General features: G+C 42.6%; 1 protein-coding gene across 2 annotated transcripts; it reads left to right on the top strand.

Annotated features, from left to right (window-relative positions):
• The first annotated feature begins 13,065 nt into the window (after nucleotides 1-13,065).
• Nucleotides 13,066-23,332, top strand: LOC111148113 (adiponectin, C1Q and collagen domain containing). Of its 2 annotated transcripts, none has more exons than XM_022504533.1 (3): nucleotides 13,066-13,212; nucleotides 19,877-20,098; nucleotides 21,016-23,332. In XM_022504533.1, exons 2-3 carry the CDS (start codon nucleotides 19,885-19,887, stop codon nucleotides 21,534-21,536), a joined length of 735 nt encoding a protein of 244 aa, XP_022360241.1. In that variant the 5' UTR covers nucleotides 13,066-13,212; nucleotides 19,877-19,884; the 3' UTR covers nucleotides 21,537-23,332. The 2 variants fall into 2 exon arrangements, with proteins under 2 accessions (XP_022360241.1, XP_022360247.1); XM_022504539.1 differs by having other exon boundaries at nucleotides 13,175-13,212; nucleotides 19,803-20,098.
• The last annotated feature ends 3,376 nt before the right edge of the window (nucleotides 23,333-26,708 follow it).

The following is a 26,708-nucleotide window of genomic DNA, read 5'->3' as shown; positions in this document are numbered from 1 at the left end:
CTGAAGTGGCCAGTGCTGTTCAGAGACTATTTTTTTTTTATCTTTTATTGCTACTAACAATAATATTAGCAGGTGCTATTTATTGAGCTTCTGTGATGTGCCAGGCACATAAATGTCCTTGAGGTACATACCACTATCCTCTCACTAACTCTAAAATAAGTATTATCTTCAGTTTAGAAGAAAAACTGATGCTTGTGCGCCACTGGGCAAATCCTGACTGTGCCAAATAATCACTGACTGGTTGACCCCTTCGGGGACTAAGGCCTGTTTTCTAAGGTTGTGCCTGATTTAAGAATTCCTCTACTGGGAGCTGTGGGACTTTCCAAGTGAAAAAACTTTGTTCCTGCTACAGGACAAAAGTAGCCCAGGGTATTATGGAAAAGATAGCCCTAAGGGCATACAGTGGGATGGTAGTGTATATTAGAGAAGATGCCCTGGAAGGGACGTCATGGCAGGCACCTGTGTGACCTCCCACAAAACACTTTTCTGCACTCTGTCCTTGTCTTCTTTCTCTGTTCCACCTTTCCTGTATCCCTACCATTTTCCTTCGGATTCTCCTTTTCTTTCTCCCTCTGTCCTGCCCTAGCACAGTGCTCTTTAAACTGTGGGTTTTAATCCATTAGTATGTCAAAAAGTCAATTTATACAGTGGGTGTAGACCAGCATTAAAAAAATGAAATTACAATATTCAAACTATTGAAAGGGCATCACTCATACTGAGGGTAATGTGTTTTTTAAAATTTAAATTTAGTTTAATTTTTAAAATTTTAATTCCAGTGTAGTTAACATGCGATGCTGTATTGGTCTCAGGTGTACAATATAGTGATCCAACAGTTCCATACTTATTCAGTGCTCATCGAGCCAAGTTCACTCCTATCTCTCAGGGTAATGTTTTGTGTAAAACTTGTTTTAATATGTGTATCTGTGTTTGCATATACACTGGGTCAAGATGTAAACTTTGTATCTTATTTTAGGACATTAGGAAAACACTGCCCTGAAATGGGGGGTCCCCTTCCTCACCCATGGAATTGCCAGCAAGAAGGCCACATGTACTGACGGTCCCCAGCAGGGAGGTGGCATCCGGGTCCTGAAATGCCTAGAAGATCATTTCTCTCTCCAGGCTCAGACAGATCCTCCCTGAAGGCAGAAAAAGGCCCAGATGACCTTGAAATAATGCAGTTAACCTGTGGCCAAATGTGTGAGAGGTCCTCTGCGCCAGGCCTATGCCTGGCTGAAGGTCCCCTTCCCCTCGGGCTGGGCCCACAGTAGAGGCGAAAGCCTCCACCAGAGCCTGGTTGTCATTTTACCCCAGGTGCCACTTAACTGCGGAGTGGCTGGAACTTGCTGTCAGGTCTCTCAGTTGCAGCATCGTCCCCCCAGCCCTGAGTTCTCCATGGCCACTGAAGACCTCGAGCCAGGCCCCACCTTTGTCCTCCCAGCCGGTGGTTCTGGGGTCCCTGCCCCCTCTCCCCCACGGTTTGTCTGGGACACTGAGGCCACGGCCCCTGGACACTAAGCCCTTCCATTCACAGGTGGCGATAAGGACATGTGAGTGTGAAAGAGGAAAGAACAGTAAGCGAACTGGTTAGCCGTTGCTCCCCTGACTCTTGTTGAATTTCAGGACAACAAACAAAACTAAGCCAGGGTCCACTGGCTTGCTCGCCCCTGCGGTGGCGGGGGACAACTAGCTTACGGACATAAGCAGTGCGGGCAAGGGAAGGATGCCTGAGGACCCTCTCCCCAGAGAACTGACACTGGTACCAGACCCCCGCGGCTCCCCGCTCGGCCGAGGCCCCCAGGCCGCCTTCGTTCCGCTCACAGGCTGCGGCGGCCGCTGGGGGCCCGGCCCACCCTTACACAGAAAGCAGTCAAGGGGCCTCGGACCCTCCGAATCTGTCACCCTGGCGCGGGGGAAGGGCCAGGACCACCTTCCCGAAGACTGAAGAAGGGTCCACGGCTTGCAGGGGAGCCCACCCTCCCGATACGAGCCGCAGGGAACCTGGGAGCTGCTCCCCACGCGCCTGCGCAACCTCCGGGCGGTGGGCAGAGAGACCCGCAACCTCGCGGGCTAGCTCCACACGCGCCTGCGCGGGGACTCGGTACACAGGCCGGAGAGCCTCGAGGCTGTTCACGCGCCTGCGCGAGCCCTGGGACTCGGTACCGAGGCCGGCGGAGGCCACGCCCCAGAGGTCTCTACCGAGCCCGGCCCCCGCGGGGGTCTGCGTGGGGAGTGCGGTGTACGCGGACTGTCAACTCCAACCCGCCACGGTGTCCCCAGCGCGGAGGCTGCTCAGTTTCAGGGAGGGTTGGGTCCCTGTTGACTTCTGAGAACTTTACGTTTAGATTTAGTTTTAGAATTAATTTTAGAGTTACTTACTTTTTAGTTTTATTAGTTATTTTCATTTATGTTGAGCTAGTTTTCCAGTTATGTAACTGGAGTTTTTAGTTTATTTTTAAAGTTCGTTTTCAGTTACTTATCTTCAGTTATTTTTGAATTCGCTTTTAGAATTATTACGTAACACTTAGGTTTAGGCTCAGTGTTTGGGTTATTTTTCCTAGTCACTCTCTTCAGTTACTGTAATTTTGAGTTATTTTGACCTATTTTCAGTGTGACTTTTTTAGGTGTTGTCTTTTTTAGCTACATATTTTTACATTCATTTAGTTTCTGAGTTAATTTTTAGTTATTTTTTGAATTTTCAGATGAATTTTTTAGTTTCTTATTTTCTGAAATTTTTGTTATAGGTTTTTACCTATTTAGTTTTGAGTTATCTTCAGAGCTATCTATTGTCAATTGTTTTTTCCTTTTAATTAAAATTTTCTGTTCCTTATTTTTTCTTATTTAGTTTTGAAGTTCACTTATTTTTAAAAAATGGCTTAGTTTTAAATTACTGTCAGGGTCCAATCATTGATGGAAACACCATACTGATTGTAATGGAAGGAATTCAATGCAAAGAATTGTTGCTCAGCTACTGGAGAACAAAGTTTAGTCAAAACAAACAAAAAGATATTGGAGTGCTATGGAGATTTTACCTGCAAGAAGCAGCTACCAGACTAAGGGCTGACAGAGCAAAAGGAGGAGGTTGAAGGTGGCCCCGCATAGCTGGGGTTAGCCCTCTGAGGAAGTGCTGCCCCATAGGACAGGTGTTGCAGGAGCTGGAAGTTTGTCTGCGAGCTGCCAGCTGGTGCTGATGTCTTTGAAGCGGCTGGGTGGGGTGGCCTGGTGGCGGGGTTGGGGTGGGGGTGGGTGGGGGGAGGTGATGAGTCTGGTTACCAAAGTGTTGGGAAGATGGCCAACAGCAGCTACGGGAACCAGCCAGTTAGTAGGCGGATGCTGACAGGAACTCAGGTGCACAGAGGTCCTTCTCGCCCCTTCCGTCCTCTGGTCAGTCTGCTCTACTGGCCAAGCCTGACAGGAACAGCTGGCAAAGGAGGTGAGTGGCCCCAGGCCACAAAGCAGAGGTTAGAAGGGTGGGCTGAAAGCTGAGAAATCATGGCTAATAACCAGCACACTGGCCTCCGGAATTACTTAGTTTTAGTTCTGGATTTAATTTTGGGATTGTTAGGGTTGATTGGATTTTTAACTTTTAACCCAATGTAGAATCTGACTGAGTCTTCAGTCCTCTGATTTGTTTCTGGAATGGAATGGATTAACAAATATCTGAGGAGTGTCTTCCATAAGACTCAAGAAAATCACTTCCGAATCAAGAAAATGAAATTAAGTGTCTCACTTTGTTCATAAAGAAGCCCTTTGGGTACATGGCCAAAACCAGATGGAAACTAAGGAAGACAGGGAGGTGTTCTTTGGCACAATTGTCCAGCAGAGTGTTCTTTGAAAATTCTCAGAAAGCTATACTTTCTCCAACCCCCTTTCCTAATGACAAAATAGCTTTATTCTTAGGTACAGAGTACACTCCAAAATTTTTCAGAAAATTAGTGTCTGAGGTTGCCCTGTGGAGGGCAAGATCAATACCCATCTCAAACCCCTGCAAAAAAAAAAAGTTCTGATATCCAGACTGATGATGATGCCACGCATGAATCAAAAGGATATAAAAAAGTCTATTATGCACATGATGAGGCTTTGTGGGAAGAGCAGGGGCAAGTATCCAAGCTTGTCTAAAATGACATGAGTGGCTTTGGTTTTTATTGTGGCTGGGGTGGGACCAGAGAAAGGTTTCCCTGTATAGGCTGGGATTTTTGTGGTTCAAACTTCCCTTCCAGTACCAAGGGAAGGGAAGGAGTGTACACACTTTCTTACCAGCTTGCCCAGATGTGAAACAAAAGGGAAAGAGAAAGGTAGAGTTTCAAAGTTGTCAGTGGTCAAACATCAAAAATGGAGCCAGACTCTCTATTACAGTTAAGTTCTGCTGTGAGGCTACACTCTCTTTGCCCATTCCCTGTCCAAATGACAAAATGCCTTTCTCGGGAGATAGAGTATGTTTTAATTTGGTAGACTGCAATGATTTTTATTTGCACAACAAAATAAAGATCTTCCCAAATCCATAGGGAGTCTTATTTCCTTCTTCTTGCATTATTTTCTAACCTACATTGTTCCATTTGGACCATGAGAACATTTATTTATGTATGTATTTGTTCATTTCAATAAACTCCTATTTCCTGAGCACCTCTGTCCTCAGGAAGGTGCTGGCATCAGGAGAGACCAGGAAGGCTTAAAGATGAGTGAGAAGCTCTCAGTACAGTCGGGGGAGACAGATGTGGAAACATCGTCACAACACAGTGTGACAAATACTGTGGGGGCATGGAACCCTGCTGACTGAACACTGACTTCCTAATGTAGTCAGGGATGGCATGACATCTGATCTGGGTCTCCTGGAGCAGGTGTTTTCTCCAGGTAGAGGAGAAGGACATCCTGGTCGTGCACAGGCACAGAGGCATGGAGGAGCCATAGCAGGGAAGATGCATTTGACAAAGGCCATTGGGCCACAGGGCTCAGAAAGGCACTAACGTTAGGGCTGGCACTGGTGCTTAACTGATAGGACCTCATTTGGTCCACACAGCCAGTCTGCAAGGGAGTAGGAAGCAACCTCAAGAGTCAATGCTCTTCCTGGTCTTACTGTTCCAATCACAACCTAGAAGGTTCTCTGACTTGTCATTTCGGAATTCTTTAGCTCATTTCTGGTTTATCCTTGGTCCATTCACTCCTCCCCACTTACCCTTGGAGATGAGTCCCTCCTTCCTCTATCTTTTGATTCCTGCTTCTTAAACATCGGTGGGGAAGGAGGAGGGTTGAGACCAGCCAGCTGTGAGGTGCCGGTGAGACCAGCTGCAGAGGAGGCTGACAGAAGCAGAGGAGAGCCCCTGTGGGGTCTTCTAGGGGAGTTCTGCTGACCAGCATGGTGGGAACTGAGCTCTTGGTGAACCAATCATAACCTACAACTGCAAGCAACACCTCTTGAAAGTTTGTGGGGATGCCTTCCCAAAGTGGGGAGCCTGCTTTACAATAAGCCCAAACCTATGAATTAACTGAATGGGATTTTTAAAAGCACAGAGAGCCCTTTGTTGCATGAAGAGCACTGGACAGGTCTACCCAGTCAAAAGAAAGTAGAGTCCGTCCCAACCGATGATGGCATATTTTCACACTTTTTTATAGAACACATTCATTCAGTCAGTCTTGAGCATGTTTCTCAGCACACTTCTCTGCTTTGGCTCTCTGGTCGTCTTATCAATCACCATATACGTTTCTCCATGAGCATATGTAAGACCCAGAGCTGGACAGAAGAATCTCTGGCTTCTATCAGAATCATCAGAAAACACATTACTTGGCTCTTCTTCAACACTTGACCATTGACTAGCTGTGTGTCTGCTATAGGAACAGCCCAAAACCTTCTCAGTCCTATGGACATCAGTCAGTTTTTTAATTTACCAAATCAACCACACTTGGTGGTACTGGCAGAGTGCAAAGTGCCCAAACCCCACAGGCCTCACATGGGGAGCCTCTCTCCAAACCTTGCATCACAGTGGATGACCAAAGGAACCATGTCAGGCCCAGTCATCATTGCTGATGCTCCTCTGAACGTCCACCCTGGCCAGTGGACACTGCATTTTCTCCTCCAGGGTCATGCACCCAGTAACCACTCAAGAAATAGAAATAGTTACTGAGTGATTTGTGATTAAAGAACATTTTTAAAGCCTTTTAAAAGAAAAAAGAAAGAATGGCTCTTCTCTGGGTAAAACTTGTCCTCTTTCCATCTGTTTAAATGAGAAAGAATACAGTGCAATGAGATAAAAACATCCTATATGCCTTTTGGGAGAATTATTCTCTATGGTTTTGTAATATTGTCTCTTGTCTCTTCAAGACAGCATGCCCTGCCTAGAGTGGTTGGACTAAAGGCAGCCTGGATTCTGTAAAGTCTGGTGGTGTTCTGAATGCATATGAAACACTTGCTGGGCATTATGCAATATTTAGGGAAAATAGAAATCATCAAAATCAGCATTTTTCAGATGTGTGGGGTTTTTTTTTTTCAGATGTGTTTTTCAGATCCAGGAAGAGAATACAAGAGATCAGCACTTTTCTCCCTCTAGTTGCAATACAGGAAAAAAGAAGACATGTAGCCAGATTCAGAGAATTCCTATAGGAAGGAAATCTGCATACTTTTATTAGCCTCTTCATTTCCCAAACTATTTGACTGCAGTACTCTTGTCTTTGTGGAATACCATATGCCATGTGGGTTAGTTGCAACAGGGAGCCCCAGCAATACAGTGAACCAAACAATACATTTATTTCTGTCTCATGGAAGAGTGCAGGGTAGGTAGGAAGCCTGCTCTGCTCCACACAGTCACTCAGGGTTCCCAGGCTTCTTCCATGTGGGTTTCACACATCCCCCACAACATCATTCTTGTCTGTATGATCAAAGCTGGGTCACAGAACTCTCATTAATAATATGTACTGTATACTTGGAAGTTGCTGAGAATAGATCTTAAGCATCTTGTGACACACACACACACACACACAAAGAAAAAAATTATGTCAGGTGATGAAGGTATTAATTAATTTGATCTTGGTAATCATTTCACAAAGTGTATGTATACCAAATCACAGCACTGTGCACTTTACATATATACAATTATATTTGTCAATCATTCCTCAATAAGCCCGGAATAAGAAAGAAACAGGTAGTTCTATGAAAAACAACCAGTCCCCAAGCCTGCCCCTCAAAAAACTGGGTCGTAGGCATTATCGCCTTCAGTTCATAGGTAGAGAAGAAATTGAAGGATCACATGTAAAGTATTTTAAGACTCAGCCTGAAGGTAGCACACATCACCTTATCTCATATTCTGTAGGTGAAAACTTTGCCATGTGGTAACTCCTAGCTTCAGGTAGGCATAGAAATTATAGTTCTCTGGTCATCTTATCTATCAGCTACCAGTCCATTAATATGTATCTAGGTCTCCCAGACAGCTTGCAGGGGAGGAGGGACCAGAGTCCAGGTCTTCTAACTCTTGGTTCACGGTTCTCATTGCCACACCAACATTTCTGTGCTCAGCCTACATATATGGAGTCCTCATGTATGCCAGGCTCCATGTCAGAGTACAAGGATGGAAAATTTTATGAAACACAGTATCCTAATCACATATTTAGTCTAGTATCAGGATTATAAATGAATAAACTTTCAGATCTGACTTTAATGGTTGTATCTTATAGCTTTGCAACATGCTGCTTTCAGTAGTGAAGAGGATACATATTCCTGATGAATAAATGCATACAATGAGCAGAGTAGAGATTCCTGAAATAGACCCCCAATGCATTTGAAAAGTGAATGTATGAAAAAAACATTTAAAATTAGAAGGGAAAAAATATGCATTAAGATGGGTGTTGGGTTCACCAAGGAAAAAAATATATATATATAGTGTTTTTAATATATATATTCTCTTTTATATATTAAATTATTAAATATTATATATTTATATTAACATATATAATACATTTATAAATATATTTATATATTATATATGGACAAATATATATTTATAACATATATTTAATATATGTTATATATACACATTATATGTATTAATATAGAACATATAAAACATGAGGAACTGCTTACTCTAAAGCTGAGGACCATATTTTCTTCTGGTTGAAGCTGGAAAGCCCAGATGACCCTATCCAGCCTGGAAAGCCTCCACTTATGTACCAGTTGGTAGGGACCTATCAAAGACTGACAGATGTATTTGAAAGCCAAACATATCACTTTTCTTGCTTCCAAAAATCCCACCCTATGAGAACCAGAAAACCCCACCTTAAGACATTCTTACCAAAGACTGTTTCAAGAGTTCTTCCTTTCAGTATATAAAGGTCACTGTCCTTTCAACCCTGTTCCAGTCTCTACTGGAATAAAAGATGATAGTAGTGACTCCCTTAGAATTGTAAGTTTTGACTAAACAGCCTCTGATTGGAAAGATCTAGTGTTCTGAAGTGTTCTGAAGTGTATAGGTGGTCTTTGTTCATTTGACAAAGTAATTACAGGTTGGTCAAATAGTGAATTAAAAGAAAAAGAAATCATGAACATTCTAGCAAAAAAACCCCACCATATTTTACAGAATAACTTTGGAATGGGAGGAATCTTTAGGCAAAACACAAAATCCGGAAACCAAAAGGAAAATGTTAAAAATTAGGTTAAACAGGAAGCAAAAGTTTTTGTATAACATATTTTTTAAAGGCAAAAGATAAATACATTTTCAAAACATATAACAAAGGACTAATTTCCTTGATATACAAAGACCTTTCAAAAGTTAATAAAAATAACTCAATAAGAAAGAACGGACAAAGGAAATAAATATATGAGTTGAACACAACACAAATAATACACAGTAAAAGAAATACAAATAACCAATAAATATGTAAAAATATATCTTACACATAATCAGAGAGATATAAATTAAGATAATTCTAAAAATCTATTAGGGTGTCAAATATTTATCTATTTAGAATGTCATATATTTTTTATGTTTTAGTGAGGGAGAGAGAATGAGACAGAGAGAGAGAATACCTTTTTTTTTAGTGCAGGTTTCTTTTTTTAAGATTTTATTTATTTATTTATTTATTTGATAGAGAGAGAGAGAGAGCACGTGTATGAACAGGGGCAGGGGATAGGGAGAAGCAGGCTGCCTTCTCAGAGTCCAACTTGGGGCTCAATCCCAGGATCCTGAGATCATGACCTGAGCCAAAAGCAGATGCTTTAACCAACTGAGCCACCCAGGTGCCCCAAGAGAGAGAATATCTTAAGCAGCCTCCATTCCCTGTGAGGACCCGGACATGGGGTTCGGTCTCACAACCCTAAGGTTATCACCTGAGACAAAATCGAGACTTAGACGCTTAACCGACTGAGCCACGCAGGCACCCCTGGAAAATAAAATATTTTAAATGTTTGACAGTATCCAATATTCGTAAATGGTATAGGAAACAGGTACTCATACCATATTGGGAGTATAAATCATTATTGAATTTTTGGAAGTCAGTTTACAGCGATCAGAAGTTAAGATGTGCATACATCTTTATCCTGGAATTCCACATCTACACATTTATCCTAAAAATTTACTCACACAAATAAGCAAAGATGTATATGTTTCAGGGACAGTCAGGTTTTTAGGTATAGGTATTTTGGGGGGATGAATGCACAGGAATGACTGCTGTTTAATTTTTTAAGAAACTGCTAAACTGCTAAACTGTTTTCCAGAGTGGCTGTACCATTTTCCATTTCTTTTGGCAGATTATGAGTGATCTATTTTCATCATGTCCTTTCCCAAAGTTTTTCAAGTTTTTGCCCATTTTCTAATTGGATTGTTTTGGTTTAGTTTTGAGATTTCTTTATGCAATCTAGATTCAAATCCTTTGTCAGATATATGGTTTGCAAATATTGCAAACTGTTTCAGTTTGTACCTTGTTTTTTTTATCCTCTTAACAGGGTTTTTCACAGAGCAAACGTTTTAATTTTGGTAGAATCTCAATTTCCATTGTTTTCTTTAATGAATCATGTCTTTGGTGTCCTCTGTGAAAACTCTTTCTCTAGCTCTACTTCCCCGTGTTAGTTTCCTAGAGGTGCCGTAACAAATCACCACAATCTTGGTGACTTAAGGAAGAGGAAATTATTTTCACCTCCTACCAAGGCAGAATATTCACAAATTATGTTTATGTATGCCATTTCCTGTCATCTCTCCAACTATAACAATTATTCTTAAGTTCTACCCCCTTTTGCCGCTACTAGCTTTGTTTCCTTGAGTGTAAGTTCTTCTATTTGTTGAAGATGTGACTTGTGTCAGATTATGTCTGTTGGTACTTAGCTCCATATCCACTTTTAAGTAACCACCTTTATCCCTGAAGCTGTGTGTCTGAAATGACATATCCCAGACTCCCTTGCTGGATGGGCCCTAGTGAGATTCTGCAGAGGGGAGACAGTTGGGTAAGATTGAAAGGGGTAAAAGGGAGAAGCTCTAGTGTTTCTGGCCGTGTCCCTGGCAGTGTCAGCATCCCCGGGGGCTGTTCAGTACATCTGTGAAACCTCTAGCAGTACAGACACTGAGTGTAGGCTTACAGGATATGGCCGGGTGACAGAGGTGGTTCCTCATCCCTGGGCAACACCATCTCCTTTGCTGTGCTTCTCCAGCAATTCCAAAATTATTGTGGGAAATCCTTTGACTAAAACAGCATTTGTTACCAGGTGTGGTCCCACGGCACAGGTCCTCAAAGATAGGAAACTAGCATTCCTTATCAGAACTGGCCTCCTTGCCAATGGAAGGGCCTTACTGGTAGTCCAAAGTATGAGTGGCAAAAGAGAGACTTAAATTAGTATCTGAGGTTGCTTGGATAAAGTGCAATTGTAGCCAAGTCTTTTTGCTTTTACAACCAAGAATGTTTTCCTTTCCTGTCATTTGTAGGGATTTGGGGGCTGTAGGGTGTCTTTACTCTGCTGTCTTGCTCCAATATTTTGGATTATTTTTCAAAACCTAGTGATTATGCTTCATTATTTCAATTAAGATTATGTTTTAAAAATCACAATTAAGCAAAAATATATGGCACTATTTAGCCAGACTTACAGGAGACTTAGTCATGTGGCCTGCTGGTTTAATACCCCAATTCCCCAGCTCACAGGGGATTGAACTGCATCATACCCTGGAGGAAATGATCACATTTATTTGAATATTTCACTCTAGGTAGTAACAGCTCTGTCCTGGGAAAAAAGACGAGCTTCAAGGCATTCCTGGCTGAATGCTCTTGAGTGACAGTCTCCAAGACAGTATGCCACAGAACTGCCTCTTTCCACACAGTGACCTTCGTGGCAAATGGCAGATTTCCCTGAGGTCTCAAAATGACAGGCTTTCTCAATGTTGCTGGCTGACAACCAGACCCAGCCCAGTCTTGGTGTTTTTGGGGGGCTAAAGTCATTCCACCTTGCACAACAGTTAAAGCCTGCTGTAAACAGCTGCGTTCCCATAAAGTCAGGAGAAAATACTTTTTTTTTTTCCAACTCCAAAGCTATGCTGGAGTGCAAACATGAATCTTAGGGTCTCCTACTCCATCAGGAGAAGTGAGAGACATGAGGTATTAGAAAGCATACTAGGTTTGTAGTCAGATCTGGGTTTGTATCTTAGATCTGTGCCTTGGACAAGTCACTTAGCCTCACTGACCTCCAGATGCTTTATTTGTAAAATAGAAGACAGCTGTAGCTATCTTCAAGGGGAGATTAAATATGATCACTTACCTATTTATCGATTCAACATTTTTTATTGCCCAGCTTATACGAGATCATATTCTAGGGGCCAGGGGATACAACACATATATACAACACAACAATATAGTTTATCTGGTAAACTATATTAAGTCTTGTTTTCCCTGGCCTCTTGGGCCCTAGGTAAGGGATTCATGACTCCAATCTCAAAGGCCTAATGTGACTTCTCTAGAAAGTCTGCATGTTACCTGAAGGCCAAGGCCTAAGACAAGACTTTTACTTTACATTGCTCTGGACTTCTGGGTTCCGCATGGCCAGCATGTTTGGGGGCAGACACACACTTGCCCAGCCTCTGCCTGAGAGCATTCTGTTTCTGAATGTCTTATGGAAGTTGTTGCTGGGGTCTTGAGCTCTTGCTGGGGTCATGATTTAATGCCTCAGAATTTGTGGCTTACAGGAACCAGCTCTGATCCTGTGTTTCAAAAACAGAACATGGGTTTGCCAAGAAAGAGCCCAAGGTGATGAAAGTTGACATTTCAAACCTCAGCCTTCTAGGAACACCTACGTGGGTGGCAGCCACTGGTCCTCCAAGCCACTCCAGGCCAGAGCTGGGTTCCCCACTAGGTAGAGTAGGCGAGATGCTTAAGGGACTGACAAAATGAGGGCTCACATACCCACAAAAAGTTAGTTTTCAAAACCTTATTCAGAATTTTGGAATCAGAAAACTTTGAGAGATGGTGTTCTAGTATCACATTTTATGGACATTTTCTGTTATGTCGAATTTGAATCACATTGGGTTGGGTGCTTCATAACTTTTTGGAATGCAGGGGCTCTAAAGGTCTTACTCTGGCTCTGCCCCACATCACCCCAGGAACTTCCTTTCGCCTTGGTTCTCAGAATAACACACAAAGTCCTCCTCAGATTTGGGGTCCAGGCCAGGGTGTGGAGGATGTGTTCTAGTTCTTGTTTTATTGCCACTCCTCTGACTATTCCCCTTTCTGAAGTGCTCTGTCTGGACCACACAGTCTCATGCTTTGTCATGCATAGCGAGCAGGAGCACAGTGGTGATGGTCATCAGTGCTCCTGACTTATGACAGCAGATCTATGGGGGAAAAGGGGGGTCTCCTGCACCACTGGACAATTTATTTTACAGGAGGAAGCTTCTCCCTCAGATGCAGAGATGGCTTGTTTTCCTTTTTCTGGGCTTCACCCTTGCCCCATCTTCTCTTGCTGTTGTAGGATGCAAACCTAAGAGCCAAGGGAATGTGGATGCTGTGACTGAGGACCCACTTGGCTTCCCAAGCCCATGGGGGGTTGCAGCGGGTTCCCCAGAGTGGAGACCTGAAGCAGTTGCCAGGGACAGGGTGCCTGCCCACTGGCCTCTGGCCCTCATAGGGTTAGGGTTGGCCAATAGGAAGGGACAACTGTGGGGTGGGGATGGCCTGTCCCCTTGTGTATCAGGCTGCTGAGGCTGGATCATCTCATTTCCAACCTGACTGCACTTTGTGGGTCCGATTCTACACTTGAGGGTAAGAACAAGTTGATTACAGTCCCACGCTGGGGGGTGGGGGTGGCTGTCTTGCAATGGAGCCTCTGGCTGGGGTTTGCACAGGCTCTCTTGTCATAGCTGGTACAGATGGGTACAGGCAAAACTCTGGCCAGAGCAGCCCTGGTGGATATAGAAAGACCTCAGGCTTCTTCCTTGATTCTTCCACAGCTCAAAGAGAAAAGGAGCTGTTCCTCTGATCAAAATGCCTGGGGCATCTTGAATTTTGCCCAATTCACTCTGTGGCCAGATGCCTACACAGAGAAAAGGTTGGGATCGATGAGGAGGGAAAGATGGCCAAGCGATAGAGTTCAATTAAATAAGAAGAGAAGGAAATAATTCACTTCTAGCTTGACCAGGTAGGCAAAGAAAGAAGCATAGGGTAAGGCAGCTGGGGGACAGCCTGAGTTCTAACCTCAGGCTGAGTCTGGAACCCAGCTCCACCACTGGATTCCTCTCAGCAAATACTGCTCGAACAGATTCGATAAGGCCAGACACTGGGTGGAGTTAGTGAGATACAAAGATCTGAAGGAATCTGTAAATACGGGGATATCTGCCCTGATGTGATGTTATTTCACAGGATGATTGAGATATTCAAATGAGATAAAGTGAGCTTGGGATATACTGAAAACTTATAAAAATCTTATTTTTAGACGACATTTTCTGTCAGAAACCAGTGGGTCTCCTCTGTCTTGCTCACCCCGGTGAGCGCTGCGCCTGAGGCATCCGGTTGTTTTCAGTGTAGAGGCAGAGGTCAGAGTGGGAAAGATTTTAGAGATCAGCCCAGCACTCCTGTGTCAGTGGGTGTGGGTCCCCAGTCTAGAGAAGTTCTGGTTTTCAGATCAAGCTTCATAGGGGATGCAGCCACCTCACTCCTGGTGACTCCACCCATTAGCGGAAAGGTGAGCTCCTCCAGAGAAAGTGGGGAAGCCTGGGAGCCCTTTGTGCTGGTAGAATGTGCCCCAAGGAGCACGAGGGGTCAGCTTTGTTCCTGAAGCAGAGAAAGCACAAACAGCTCAACTGGTAGTCCTTGCTGCCTCCCTCCCTTAGTTCCTGAGGAGCTATAAAGAGAGACACAGGACTTGCTCCTTGTCTTTCTGAGGTGGGTGTGGGGACAAACTTTCCACCAACTCTTTGTCAAAACAGGAAATTAATGGCCCCACTTGGCTGAGGTCAGGAGGTAGAAGCTTTGGAGAGTAGAATTTTCAATAAGAAATTTTTCACATGAAGAGATACTGATCCTAAAAAATGCATTGGAGGGATGTTCTGTTTTACTAGTTCCTCGAGATTGGAAGCGCGCGCATGCGTGCGTGCGTGCGTGCGTGCGTGCGTGTGTGTGTGTGTGTTGGGCATGGGGATGCTGACAGCTCTCTTAGGGTTGAGTGAAGGTTTTCAGATAATCCTCCTGAAAGCCAGACAGAATTGAGTTGATTCCTGATTCTGTCATTCATCATTAGGTTGAACCATGTGAAACTGCCAATATTCTACCATTTTTAACCTTTAAAAATGGCAGTTTTGTAGAACCCATACAAGAGTTGCGCAATCTGTTTCTTTCTTTCTTTCTTTTTTTTCTTCCCTTCCCAGCCCACTCAACATTTCTAAGAGTCGCATGATCTTAAACCAGCACCTTGGTCTCTTCAAGTCTCGGATTCTTCTCTATAGTGGAATCAAGAGCAGGACTATGGGGGAAATTTACATGAAATAAGCATTTGAAAGTACCTTGTGCAATTTCTACTCCAACGCACCCTTGCCAGTTTCAGTGTTCTCACATCCCTCACCTTTGTGATCACATTTAGCGGGTTAGGAAGTTGAGTCTGAGGCTTTTTAGAGGCCATGTAATGTGATGGGTAGCTCACTGGGTTGGAAGTCAGAACAGGAATGGCTCAGGGGTCATGTCCTTAATCTCTCACTTTCCCCTTCTTTAATGTTGGGATTATATTCCTTGCTTCATGGAGTTCTTATAAAGATTAAAATAAGTAATAGATGAAATAAATAATGGGTAAAATCTCCCAGTGTGGGAGCTGGCCTCCATGAGGATCTAATAAACACATCTTCTTCTTTCTCCTTTACCTTCCATTTGTAAAGGCAGGACAGGGTTGAGATAATTTCGGGGTCCATTCTGGCTCACAGGGACTTAGTGATCTGTGCTTTAGTGCCCTTTCCTGCTGGAAGCGTTGGCACCAGATTTGGTGGCCTTTCCCCCACCTAATGCTCTGTTTCTTGCCAGTCCCAAAGGAGACCCCATCTTGCATTTCACAAGATTCTGCTGTTGTTTCTGAAATTCCAGCAGGTCAAAGTGGAATTTCTTATATATTTTAACACATGAAAATGCGAGATCATAGTACAGTCCTTTAGGATCCAGAGGACATCGTGGGCTTCCCCTCATATGATTTTTAAAAATGAATGAATCCATGCCTATACCCGGTATATCATGAAAGCCAGTTCAGTACAAAGAACTAGGGTTTTGGATTTTAAATTGTGCCTTTGCATGCTTTTCTTTGTTATGGGTGGGTGGAAGTTACTAACCGGCTCTGGTCCTGGGATTCCTCTTGTGGGAGTTGGGTCCCACCTGCTGAAGTAGTAGGGGTGAAATGAGATGAAGGGCAGGTGGATGTAGAGTGGGGATCTGTAACAGGTGGCCCATAAATATTCGTTCATTTCCCTTCTCTTCACTCACATGTGTGACTTTTACTCATCTGATTCTCACAATAAGATCGTGAAATAGGCGAGGTAAGGGTTAATATTAATAATCACATTTGCAGGCAAAGAGCAGGAGATCCGGGAGATAAGGTGGAGACACGTAAGTCACCTAGCGTGTTCGTGGCAGAGCCTAGACTAGAAGCCAGGGCACCTGCTTCATGATTTGGAGGGCTTCTCCAGCTACTTTCTCTTATGTCCCCCATCCCATGGAGTGGAACATGAAAAGACAGATGTGTGATCCTGATGCTTCCCCCCGCCTCCTCTGAGCTGTGCCTTAAAGAGTCCATTTTTGGGCTTTGGAAGACCAGAATTTGATTTCCAGCTCTTTTACATTAAAAAGCTCTAGGATTGGTCGCCTGGGTGGCTCAGTTGATTAAGCATCTGCTCTCAGCTCAGGCCATGATCCCGGGGTTCTGGGATCAGTCGGGCTCCTGGCTCAGTGGGGAGACTGCATCTTCCACTGCCTCTCCCCCTGCTGGTTCTTTCTCTCACCCTTGCAAAAATAAATAAATAAATAAATAAATAAATAAATAAATATCTCACTCAAAAAACAAAAACAAAAACAAAAACAAAAAAACCCTCTAGGATCTAGGATGAGTCACATAACTTTCCTGAAATTCACTTTCCTCCTCTCTAAATGGGTACAGTCGGGGCTAACATTTGCTAAGCACTGACATGTGTCACACACTGTTCTAAGTACTTACATGGATTATGCCACTTATTCCTCCAACAAATGCATGACTGATGCATGTTACAGATAAGAACAAATTAGTCTCCCCCAAGCACCAAGATCATAGAGCATGTGATCCTGTTCTGCTTCACACTGTCTCTCAAAATGGTTGTGAGGATTAAATGAGACATTAAGTGAGGTAAGGGCTTTACAAATGGAGCTCGGCAGAAATAGAATTATGAGTGGAACTTGGGGTTTAGCTCCAGGAGCCATATAAAAGTTCTCTTTACAGCCACAGTTGAGTCTTGGATTACAGTTTCATGTAATAATGTTTTCCCATGTAGAAACAGAAGACTTTCCAAATCAAAGCGTAACAGTTGCCCTATCCAAACAAAGAGCACAAGTAATTTTGGAATACATTTTTTTGGTAAGTGGCACCTCTGCGCTGACCTTCTGTTGTTATCCATTGCTGATTTTTCCACCCCGAACTAGGTTAGAAGACAATTTTCTTCTGCAATCAGAATCTGTTCTTAGCATCAGAAACTTCTGAGGATTGTGTACCCGTCTTCCCCCCATCCCTCTTCTCAGTACCTCCACCCCATGCCACTGTCAGGGAACCCAGAATTGTTGTCCCTGTTAGTGGAGAAATCCATCCATAATACCAAAGTGCTGAGGACAGAAATGCCTTCCCTTGGGCTGGGAGAAAAGAATCTTGACTTTTAAAAGAGGAGGAGGAACCACAGAACTCCAGAGACCTTTTGATTTCTCACTTCCCCCAACAGTTTGGAGAAAGCCCCAATCTCCTTCTATTTTGGGGTCCCTCTGTAGCTATCCCCACCAGTTCTTATGTTCTGGACTCTCTTCCTATCTCCCTGTGGAAAAGAGCACAGCCTCATAGATTCTGCCCTCTCCTCATTTTGGGAGAAAGCGAGCATACCTCTCAGAGGTCTTCTTGGGACTTGTAATGCTAACCCTCGGAAACAGGAGCAAGGTGAGGTGACAAATAGTGAGAAACTTTGAATGCATATGAAGTCTTAAAAGCGTCAGAACAAGTATTTTTCCTAAATATGAAAGGGGCTTGGCTGGTTTCTCCTTCTTGGTTTCTAATCTAACTCACCTCTTTCTTATTTCGGGACAAGCCAAGCCTAAGACTGTGTCTCATTTCCCCCACCTGTTGACGTCACCCGCCTGAGCCCTTGAAAACCAGTAGAGGGCGACAAAGGTACATGTAGATGGTAAGAGGCGCCTCGGCCAGAGAGTCACCACCACCAACAGGCAATGCCCGTTGCTCTGGGTCCTCTCTGCCTCTTCTTCTATCAGTCTATCTCATTCTCAGTTCTCACTTTACTTACAAGATCATGTTAAAACTTGGTATTTCCTAAATGATGCAGAAGCGCAATGGAAGGGAGAGATTAACTAAAGATGTCTTTAAATAGCTAGAGAAATCATTTGAGTATTTTAGAGCACAGTTTACACCAAAACAAAATATTGAAGATGAAATAAAGAGTGAAATTTAAAATATATCAAACAACAGAAGATAATAAAATAGAATATTTACCAAGACCTAGAAAGGCTAGGAACTGTTTAAAACTTAGAAGCAAAGAAAAATATCAACAGAGTTGACTATAAAAACTAAAACTTCTGTCACTTAAAAATCAGGGTAAACTGGGGCACCTGGAGGGCTCAGTGGGTTAAGTGTCTGCCTTTTGCTCAGGTCATGATTCCAGGGTCCGTGGATCGAGCCCTGTGTGGCAGGGTCCCTGCTCAGTGGGGCATTTGCTTCTGCCTCTCCCTCTATCCCTCTCCCCATCTTCCTGCTTATGCTCTCTGCTCTCCCTCTCTCTACCTATCTTATAAATAAATAAAACATTTTTTTAAAAATTAGGGTAAACAAAAGAATAATCTACAGAATAATCACCAGAGAAAATAGTCATGGCATAGATGATAAAATGTCCGCATAAAGAGCTCACACAAATTGATTCAAAAGTACATTGTGTATCTAATAAATTAAGTGACAAAACCACTAGTGGATGTATCATGAAGAAATTAAGTCAGGAAATAGGCCTTTAATAAAGGGTACAACTCACTGTTGATCAACGTCCAAGGTGTCATTTCTTTTGTTCACTAAACTAACAACAGCAAAAATAGGTTTTTAAAATTTTGCTGGTGGGAATAGCTAATAGGGTCCTTATACACTTACAAACACACTACTAGTAACAAACTAGTAACAGTATAACAGTGTAACTAACAGATTAGTAACAAACTAGACCTAGTAACAGTGTAACAAACTATAGTTTGGAAATATACATCCAGAACTTAAAAATGTTCATACATTTGGCCCAGTAATTTTACTTCTGGGAATATATCATAATGGAATATAATTTGGGGATAAGCTATATGACTAAGGATATTAGTTATGGATTTTAAAATAATACTTTAAAGTGGAACAAAGCTAAAAGTTCAACAAAATAGAAATGGTTAAATATATTTTGACTATGTCCACTTGATGAATTAGCATACACACATTGAAAATGATGATTATGAGAACTAGAAAGTGACAAAGCAAAAATAGGGGAATAAAATTTCTATGCAAAGTGTGTTTTTCATTATGTTTAAAAATAAACAGAGAAAGCCTTGGGACTGGGTATCCTTTTGTTTTCTGTAGTTTCCAAAGTGTTTATGTTACTAATGTTATTGAATACATGAGTGTGTATGTGTGTGTTTTCTACATCTATATATATATGAAAGATGAACATATATGAATAAATGAATGGATGAATGGTGAGTTGGTTTTGTCTCATTGAGAGGGCACTATAGAGCCCAGGTGATTGGGGCATAGAGGCGAGATTCTAGACATCATGCACATCTTGGGGGTAAAATTGCCAATCAGAGGCTTTCCTGCATCCCTCACAGAGAAGCTGTATCCTGAAGCCAAACCCAGTTCTAGAGGCTTTGTGTAACTCTGAAAAACAAACACACTGATGAAAAATAGTGAGTCTTTGGAGTAAAAAAGTACATGTGAACTGTGTTTAACTTAGAATGAGGTTCATGAGATTAAGGAGATTATACACAAAGAATAATGCTAACTATTGCAAATTGGAGGGTGGAAAGAGATCAAGGTGGGTGGAAATAGACAAGTCTTCTAGAAGAGGTGAGCGTTGAGAGAGCAGATCTCAGAAGTGGATGCTGCTGAGGTGGCCCAGGTCCTGTGTAGGTACAGACAAAGTGAGCTGTGTGGAGCTGCTTGCATGGCTGACTAAGTGTATCTGGGTTCCAGGGGTCAGGATGCTCTTGCCACGAGCTGTTCTACTGCTACTGGTCCTGCCTACTCATGGCCAGAACTCCGTGACAGAAGGGCCTGGAATCCTGCTTCCCCCACCCAAGGGGGCCTGCACAGGCTGGGTGGCAGGTATCCCAGGGCATCCTGGCCACAATGGGACCCCAGGCCGTGATGGCAGAGATGGCACCCCTGGCGAAAAGGGTGAGAAAGGAGATCCAGGTAAGAACAAGGTTTTTGGCTTCTTCCATCCTAGACTTCTCCTGGGTAGAGGAGGGCTTCTGGAACTATACAAAGGCATTAGCTATTGACAAAGGCCTAGACACAGGAAGGAAACATTTTTTTTTTTTTTTCTGTGACCCATAAGCAGCCTGGAGTGAATTTTGGGTTGGCCTTCTGGTCGTGAGGATAGGTCATACCTGTAAAACCAGTACCTTTGATTCTGTTCTATCAACATCACATTGCCTGTACCCTTTCCCATCCCGCCTCATCCATCACTCTTCCCAGTCCCTTCACATTCGTATTTCCCTTCATTTCCACTTAATTCCCATTCCACCCAGTGACGTTCATACTCAATGCATCCTCATGGCTCACAGTCCTGCTCCTGGGGAACTCTTGGTGTAGTTAAGAAGATACATCTAAAGCACAAGGCTGTTAAGGATTACTACAAGAACGTCTATTCCAAATATGCCTAACTGAATGTGGGCAAGTGTCCAAGGTATGGAACAGAGAGAAAATGTTCTCAGCAAACATCTGGATTAACAATGAAGACTTTAAGAAGAGGAGGGCTTGAGTCAGGCCTTGAAGAATGGATAGACAGAAAAAAAGGAGGGAGGGCATCCCAGACAGAGGGGATCGAAGAGCAAGAGTATGGTTGAAAAGGGTTATAAAGGGTTGGCAGGATGGAGGGTCTATGATGGAGACTTATAAGATATAAGGTTGGAGATGAATTTATGGAAGCCTGCTGGGGGATGTAGAAGGAGAAGGTATAACTCACCTCTTTGGGAGCTCCCTTTGGTTCCTTGCTCCGTAAGTCAGGCAGGTTGTGGGTAAAGACCATAGGGGCAGTGTTTTAGGTTAGAACTAACCAAGGCAGGAGTTCTGTTCCTTATGGTCACTGAGGTTTTCTCATTCTCTAGGTCTCGTTGGTCCTAAGGGTGACACTGGTGAAACCGGAGTAACCGGGGTTGAAGGTCCCCGAGGCTTTCCAGGAACCCCAGGCAGGAAAGGAGAACCTGGAGAAAGTGCCTATGTACACCGGTCAGCATTCAGTGTGGGACTGGAGAGCCGGGTCACTGTCCCCAATGTCCCCATTCGCTTTACCAAAATTTTCTACAATCTGCAAAACCACTATGATGGCACCACTGGCAAATTCCATTGCAACATTCCTGGGCTCTACTACTTCTCCTACCACATCACAGTCTACTTGAAGGATGTCAAAGTCAGCCTCTACAAGAAGGACAAGGCGATGCTCTTCACCTATGACCAGTACCAGGAGAATAATGTGGACCAGGCCTCTGGCTCTGTGCTCCTCCATCTGGAAGTGGGCGACCAAGTCTGGCTCCAGGTGTACGGGGATGGGAACTCTTATGGGATCTATGCAGATAATGTCCATGATTCCACCTTTACAGGCTTCCTTCTCTACCATGACACCAACTGATCACAACTAACTTAGAGACTCCAACAGCCCAAACAACCCCAAAGTGAAAGTACAGCCCATAGATTTTGATGACGTTAAGAGACTAATTTTCTTATCTAGTTGGAGGGCTCTGAACATTATTTGTTCATTTATTGATGAATTCATCAAGTACCTTTTCAAAAAAGATCATATACTATGTTCCCTATCCTGAAGAAGACATTGTCCCTGGCCTCAAAGGTCTGTTATGTAGTAGCAATGAAAGTTTAATAACATTTCTTGGGGTGCTTCACATGTATGGTGAGGTAGCAAACTACCAGAAAGTATTTGACAGTGCTATTCTGTGTTCACTAGTTTTCCTCATGTTCATGCCAAACCTGGGGGGTTCACAGGAAAGATATTATTCACCTCATTTTACACTTGGGTCCTCAGCCTGAGAGAGTTAAGTGAATGCCTAAACTCACACAGGTATTAAGTGGCAGAGTTTGAAGGCAAACCCAGGTCTGTAGACCTTCTCCACTAAACCCTGCCCCTTTTTAGGAGTACATGGCCTCTTGGGAGTGTTGGTACGGGGTCTGTCACCCAGCTCAACTGAAGGCCTCTGAGTGGTCTTCATGGTGAGTTAAGCCTTTCCCCAATAGAACTCCCTCAGAAGTGATTCTGTGACTAGGTCCATCCCAGCTGGACCACTAATTACTGTGTACTTCTGCTTCTCTCTGTCTTTCTTCATGCTCTTCTCTCCAGCTCAGAAATCTACCTCCATCTCCATGTGCTGAAATCCTCCCTGTTCCTCAAAACCACCTAATCAGGAAGCTTCTCTGATGTGATAGCTCTTTCCTGCAAACCTTCCTCACACGCTGTGCCTCTCTATGTATTATGGTGGATGAGAGTGCTGGGTATGAAAGACATCCTTATGCCAGGCCAGGGACAACTGCCTAGAAAGGACTGTGCTTCCTTCACCTCTGAGTCCCTTGGCAGGTCCTTGATAAATGCTTCATGAAGACCAATCTCTTAAATTTCATTTCTACCCAGAATTAACTCCAGTTCAGTCTCTTCATTTAACTAATCCTTATCTACAAACACATTTTTCATTTTAGAACTCCCTGAATATAAGCACCTAATCCTTGTTCCACTGGATAGTTGGAATCTTTTCCACTGAGGTTTGGGATGACTGTGCTTTCCAGAATGCTTAAAGAATTTTCCCTGAAGGAGGTAGCTTGGGCCTGCAGTGCAAAACCCACAAAGGAGTTTGGAAACCATTCTTTCCTTGAGTACCAACAGGGCCTGGAAATACCTGGGCCTTCTGCATCTGTTCTTGTGCTTTAAGAATTAAAAAAAAAAAAGAAGAAGAAAAAGAAAAGAACTATCTGAGGTGATGGATATGTGAGCTAGCTTGATTGCAGTGAATATTTCACCATGTTTATCTACAGCAAACCATCACATTGTACACCTGAATACATACAATTTTTAGTTGTCACATATTTGTGAAACAAAAACAAAAACAAAAACAAACACCAAACAAACAGAAGCGTAGGTGGTTGATGGTGGTAAATATCCTCCCAGGAGACAATGGCTTGAGTAACACTTTTCAAAGTTTTTAGCAAAAGCAGAGTTAATAGCATTCTGTATAAACAGAAATGGGAAACTTTTTTCTTTTGCTCTCAGTTTTAATTCTGAATGACTCTCTTTTGTATGTGTCTTGCTCGTCATTTAAGTGGTTGTTATTTCTACATACCAAGCTTCATCTTCTACAACATTTGCACATCATCATTTTCTACAAGTAAAGATACTGTTCAGCATTAAAAGTAGAAGCACTTAAATCACATGCCTTTTGTTTTCATTTTTTGGGGAAAGACATGGGGTTTAGAGAGGATTGAAGGGGGTAAATTGCATGTTAGAACTCTGTTATGAATGACAGAAAACCCAGCCCCACTTGAGAGGGGGAAAAAACCAGAATTTCCTTGCATGATGGAAGCTACCAGAGCAGCTATTTCGTCATTAGTTAAGGCTTGAACCAGAGGCTTAAGGGATATCAAAGACCCTTTCTCTCCATCCTTCCAGTCTGCCTTCAGCTGTGTAGGCTTAACACTTGGGCTCTACACAGTATACTGCTAGGCTTTTTGTCATGATATCAAATGGACTGGCACCTTGCCAGCTCTGGTATCCTTCCATCACATCCTCTTTCCTGGTGGTTCCCATGGAACTTCTTTTTCCAGAAGTCTCAGCAAATATATTTTTGCTTCTCATTGGCTCTCGATAGGTTGTATGCCCATCTCTGACCAATCATGTTGGTCAGGAGGACGGACTGTACTTACTGACTTGAGATGATTATGGCTCAAGCTGGAGAAAGGGTATTTTCTCTAATACAAAACTGGACACAGTAACTAGAAGTGGGAGAGTGGATGATGAATGCGAAAACACCTGTCCACCATAAACTCTTAATGTTATGTTTGAATTTTCTTAGGTTTCTCAGAGATATTGCTGGAAGGTTACTACTGGTTTTCTCTAAAATTTCAACAAATAGCTGATGTCCGGTCATATTCGCGGTCCTACATCTGGGTAGGGTTGCCTCTTCACAGCTCTGGACATGGAGTCACTCACTTTAAGCTCTCTGGAGCAGGGCCAATTCTTTGTGGAAACAGAGAGAGCCAATCTGCATAGCCCCTCTTGAGAGGAATTGTGGTCAAGATTTTAGGATTAATGGTCCCATGATATCGTCATGGTCCCATCACATCTTCAAATATAATTATGCATTTTTTTATTTCTCTTCAGTTCTGCTAGCTTTTGCTTCCTGTATTTTTGAGCTCTTCAATTAAGTACATACTCATTTAATAACTATGCCTTCTCAGCGAATTTATTCTTTTATCATTATATAATGTCTCTCTTTTTCTCCAGTAATTTGCCCTATTCTGAAGTCTACTCTGTCTGAAAGTAATATAGGCACTCTAGTTTTCTTTTGATTACTGTTCGCATGGTTTATCTTTTCCTATCATGTTGCTTTAACTCTTTCTATACCATTGACTCTTGAGCGATGTGGGGTTTCAGGGCACCAACTCTCCACATATTCAAAAATCTGTGCATAACTTTTGACTCTCCAAAAACTTGTCTACTGTTGACCAAAAGCCTTAACAACAACATAGTTGACTAATATGTACTTTATTATATGTATTATATGCTATTTTATTCTCTTTCCTAACTTCTTTCTTATTATTTGACTATTATGAAATAGTTATCTTAATTTATTTATTGAATTTTTGGCTATGTCTTGGTATTGTTTAGTAGTTGCTCTAAGAATTACAATGTATATATCTAACTTTTCACAGTATATTTAGAATTAATATTTTACCACTTCAAATAAGGGTAATACAAGCCTTATAATCAAATAGGGTTCTGTGTCTTGATCCTCCTATGTTGTGGTCGGTGTATATATTCCATTGAAATATTACAATGTTATAATTTTTGCTTTCAACATATTTTAAAGAATTTAAGAGGCTGCCAATACTCTATTTATCTAGATATTAATTATTTCTTTTATTCTTTCTTCCCTTGTCCCAAAGAACTTTCTTAGCCATTTCTTTTAGAACAAGTCTGCAAGTGATAAATTCTCTTAGTTTTCCCTCACCTGAGAATATCTTTATTCTGCCTACATTCTTGAAGGATGCTTTTGTTGGCTATAGAATTCCGAGTTGACAGTTCTTTCCTTCTAGCACTTCTTCTTCTTCTTCTTTTTTTTTTTTTTTGAAGATTTTATTTATTTATCTGACAGACAGAGATCACGAGTAGGCAGAGAGGCAGGCAGAGAGAGAGAGAGAGAGAGAGAGAGGAGGAAGCAGGCTCCCCACTGAGCAGAGAGCCCGATGAGGGGCTCGATCCCAGGACTCTGGGATCATGACCTGAGCTGAAGGCAGAGGCTTTAACCTGCTGAGCCACCCAGGTGCCCCTCCTTCTAGCACTTCTTATGTTTAAGTAATCTCTACACCCAACGTGGGGCTTGAACCTCGAGATCAAGAGTTGCATGCTCTACCAACTGAGCCAGCCAGGCGTCCTTCCAGTACTTTTTATGATTATCTATTTATTAATTTTTCTTCTAGCACTTTAAAGATATTCTCTCATTGTCTTCAGGGCTCTGAGGTTTCTGATAAGAAGTAGTCATAGTTTCCCTATGTGTAATGTGTCATCATTTGTTTCCATGTGCTTTTAAGACATTTTCTTCACCTTTGGTTTTTATAGTTTAATTATGATATATCTGGGTATTTTTTTTTTAACTTAACCTGATAGGATTCACTGAGCTTCTTGAAATTAAATAGATACATTTCACCAAATATGGAATGTTTTCTGTCATTATTTTTTCAAATACATATTCTGAATCAATCTCTCTCTTTTTCTGAGATTTCAATGATATGAATGTTAGATTGACAAGCACCTAAGGTTACATTAATTTTTTCAATCTTTTTCTCTCTGTTCTTCTTATTGTATAATTTCTCTCTCTCTTTTAAAGGTTTTACTTATTTATTTGACAGACAGAGAAATAGAGAAAGAGCAAGCATGCAGAGGGAGAGGGAGAAGCAGGGTCCCCACCAAACAGGGAACCAGATGCAAGGCTTGATCCCAGGACCCTGGGATTATGACCTGAGCTGAAGGCAGAGTCGTAACCAACTGAACCACCCAGGCGCCCCTGTATAATTTCTCTTCACCTATCTTCAGGTTTTCTTTCCTCTGTCATCTCCATTCTGCTATTGACCACACCTGGTAGAACTGTGAATTTCAGATATTGTATCTCCTAGTTTAAAATTTTCCATTTAGCTAAAAAAATTGCTTTTCTTTCTCTGCCAAGAACTTTGTCCTCTTATTTATCTCAAGAATGTTCATCTTTACATCATGGTTATAATGGGTGTTATCAAGTCTGTGTCTGGTAATTCCAGTTGGGGCCATCTCTTGATTACCTTTTCTCCTGAGTACTGGTCAGACTTTTCTTGTTCTTTGTGCATTCAGTAATTTTTTTTTTTTAAAGATTTTATTTATTTGTCAGAGAGAGAGAGTACACACAAGCAGGCAGAGAGGCAGGCAGAGAGAGAGGAGGAAGCAGGCTCCCTGCCGAGCAAGGAGCCCAATGCGGGACTCGATCCCAGGACCCCAGGATCATGACCTGAGCCGAAGGCAGCGGCCTAACCCACTGAGCCACCCAGGTGTCCCGCA

This window comes from Enhydra lutris, unplaced genomic scaffold (assembly GCF_002288905.1).
Source record: "Enhydra lutris kenyoni isolate GAN:26980312 unplaced genomic scaffold, ASM228890v2 scaffoldscaffold2, whole genome shotgun sequence".
NCBI classification, from domain to species: domain Eukaryota; kingdom Metazoa; phylum Chordata; class Mammalia; order Carnivora; family Mustelidae; genus Enhydra; species Enhydra lutris.
This window is presented reverse-complemented; position numbering and strand designations above follow the sequence as displayed.

Excerpts from the sequence above, each read along its gene's own strand:
- LOC111148113 (XM_022504533.1), top strand. The coding sequence starts at position 19,885 with ATGCTCTTGCCACGAGCTGTTCTACTGCTACTGGTCCTGCCTACTCAT. Across the intron at positions 20,099-21,015 it reads GGGTGAGAAAGGAGATCCAG|GTCTCGTTGGTCCTAAGGGT; the intron begins GTAAGAACAAGG and ends CTCATTCTCTAG.